The sequence below is a fragment of the Chelonoidis abingdonii genome, chromosome 12 (genome assembly GCF_003597395.2).
Source record: "Chelonoidis abingdonii isolate Lonesome George chromosome 12, CheloAbing_2.0, whole genome shotgun sequence".
NCBI classification, from domain to species: Eukaryota; Metazoa; Chordata; order Testudines; family Testudinidae; genus Chelonoidis; species Chelonoidis abingdonii.
The window spans coordinates 2,311,540-2,313,368 of record NC_133780.1 but is presented as its reverse complement, the minus strand read 5'-3'; the positions used below and the strand labels follow the sequence as shown (position 1 = coordinate 2,313,368).

Genomic DNA, 1,829 nt, shown 5'->3' with positions numbered 1-1,829 from the left:
GGGGCTGGGGGGAGTGAGGGGCACTGGGGGTGGGTGTCCCCATCACTCCCTATGACCGTTGTCCCGCAGGCCATGGAGCAGACCCAGCTGCTGGAGTGGGAGGAGGACGGGGACCCCCCCGAGGGAGAAGCCGACAGGGAAGCGCCTCAGCCCGTGGGGCGGCTGCACCTGCTCAGCAGCAAATATGGGCCGGAGCAAGGTCAGTGGTGCCTGGTGACACCATCGCGCATGGTGCGGCCCCACCCATCAGAGCCACCCGCCCCTTGGAGATTTCACCCGCTGTCCTGGGGGTGGTGGGAAGGCACCGGTGGTCTGATGGCCCTCGATGGTGGCATCCTGGCGCCAGGACTCCTGGGTTCTCTCCCTGGCTCTGGGAGGGAAGTGGGGGGGCTAGTGGTTGGGGGGGGGGGCTGGAGCCAGGACTCCTGGGTTCGCTCCCCAGCTCCGGGAAGGGAGTGGGCTCTACTGGCTCAGCCTGGGTGTCAGGACTCCTGGGTTCTCTCCCCCCAGATTTCTGGATCTACCCCGGGGAGAACGTGGTGGGGCGGCTGCCAAGCTGCAGGGTCTGCTTGCCGGCCCCCTCGGTCTCCAAGGCCCATGCGGTGATTGAGGTCCCGGCGCAGGGCGGGCCCCACCTGCTCTATGACCAGGGCAGCCTGAACCGGACCCGGCGCCAGCGAGGCGTCCTGCTGCCCCACGTCCGCTACAGCCTGGAGGATGGAGACATGCTCATGTTCGGAGACGTGGGCTGCCAGTACTTCCTGCTGCCGCCGGGGAGCGCCGACCCCGAGGACTCTCTGGAGGTGCCGCCCACCCAGCCCCGGGCCCCCAACACCCTGGCCATCGAGGAGACCCCCGCACCCAGCAAGAGGATGGGCTACGGGCCCCTGCTGGCCAGGGACTCTGAGGATGAGGAGGAGCTGCAGGGCGGAGGAAGGCTCCTGCACCTGCCAGGGAGCAATGGTGAGTGGGGATTGTGGGGATGGGCCTGTAATGTTATTGTAGACCCTGCAATAACAAACCAGCAACCCCATGCACATACCGTTGCTGTTTGTCGTTTTGTTTGGGCTCCGGCTTCCACAAAAATTACACCTCGCTATTGCATTATTAGGGCAACCCCATGATGTTATGGTAGGCCCTACGATAACAAACCAGGCATGGCACAAGTGGGGCTGGGGTGAGGCAGGGCTGCCAGTGATTCTGCATCTCAAGTTTACACAGATCCCTGGTGTGAAGGGACCCTATGGTATTGTGGTAGACCCTACGATAACAAACCAGTGTTAGTGGGCGAGGATCCTGGGGTCTGCTCCTGTGGAGTCAGGGCTAGTCACTGGAGCAGGGGAGGGGCCTGGGAGTCAGGACTCCTAGTTTTGTTTGCCTTGTTTATCTCTTTCTATTACAGTAGACCCTACGATAACAAATTGGGGTTGGGAGGGATGAGGGTCAGGAATTCCATGTGTGGGCTACGCCTCTGGTTACTGACAGCGCCAGGCACCCTACGATGTTATGGTAGACCCTGCGATAATAAACCAGGAGGCAGGCTGTGCCCCCATTCTGTGGGTGGGGAAGACACAGGCCCCCGGATTCCCTGTTAACACCGTGTCCGTCTTGTCCACCAGGCTCCGCTGCCTCCTCTGACGCTGGCGTCCGTTCCGACGCAGCCTTCTCCTCCCCGGGCGCAACCGTGGTGCCGGAAAGGTAGAGACAGGCCTAGCAGGGGGACCCAAGGCTCCGGCTCTGGGAGGGGAGCAGGGTCTAGTGGTTAGAGCGAGGGCGGATGTGCTGCAGGGGGTGCTGTCCTTCGGCAGTCAGTGTGGGGGTGCTGTGCT

At 62.9% G+C, this 1,829-nt stretch overlaps 1 protein-coding gene across 1 annotated transcript in view; it reads left to right on the top strand.

Annotated features, from left to right (window-relative positions):
• Positions 1-35: 35 nt before the first annotated feature.
• The window catches only part of MDC1 (mediator of DNA damage checkpoint 1), an 11,015-nt gene continuing 9,221 nt past the window's right edge, over positions 36-1,829 (top strand). Inside the window, exons 1-3 of the mRNA XM_075071503.1 lie at positions 36-199; positions 511-963; positions 1,620-1,698. Of these exons, the coding sequence (XP_074927604.1) occupies positions 52-199; positions 511-963; positions 1,620-1,698 (680 nt within the window). The 5' untranslated portion in view covers positions 36-51. The remainder of the gene's footprint in view (positions 200-510; positions 964-1,619; positions 1,699-1,829) is intronic.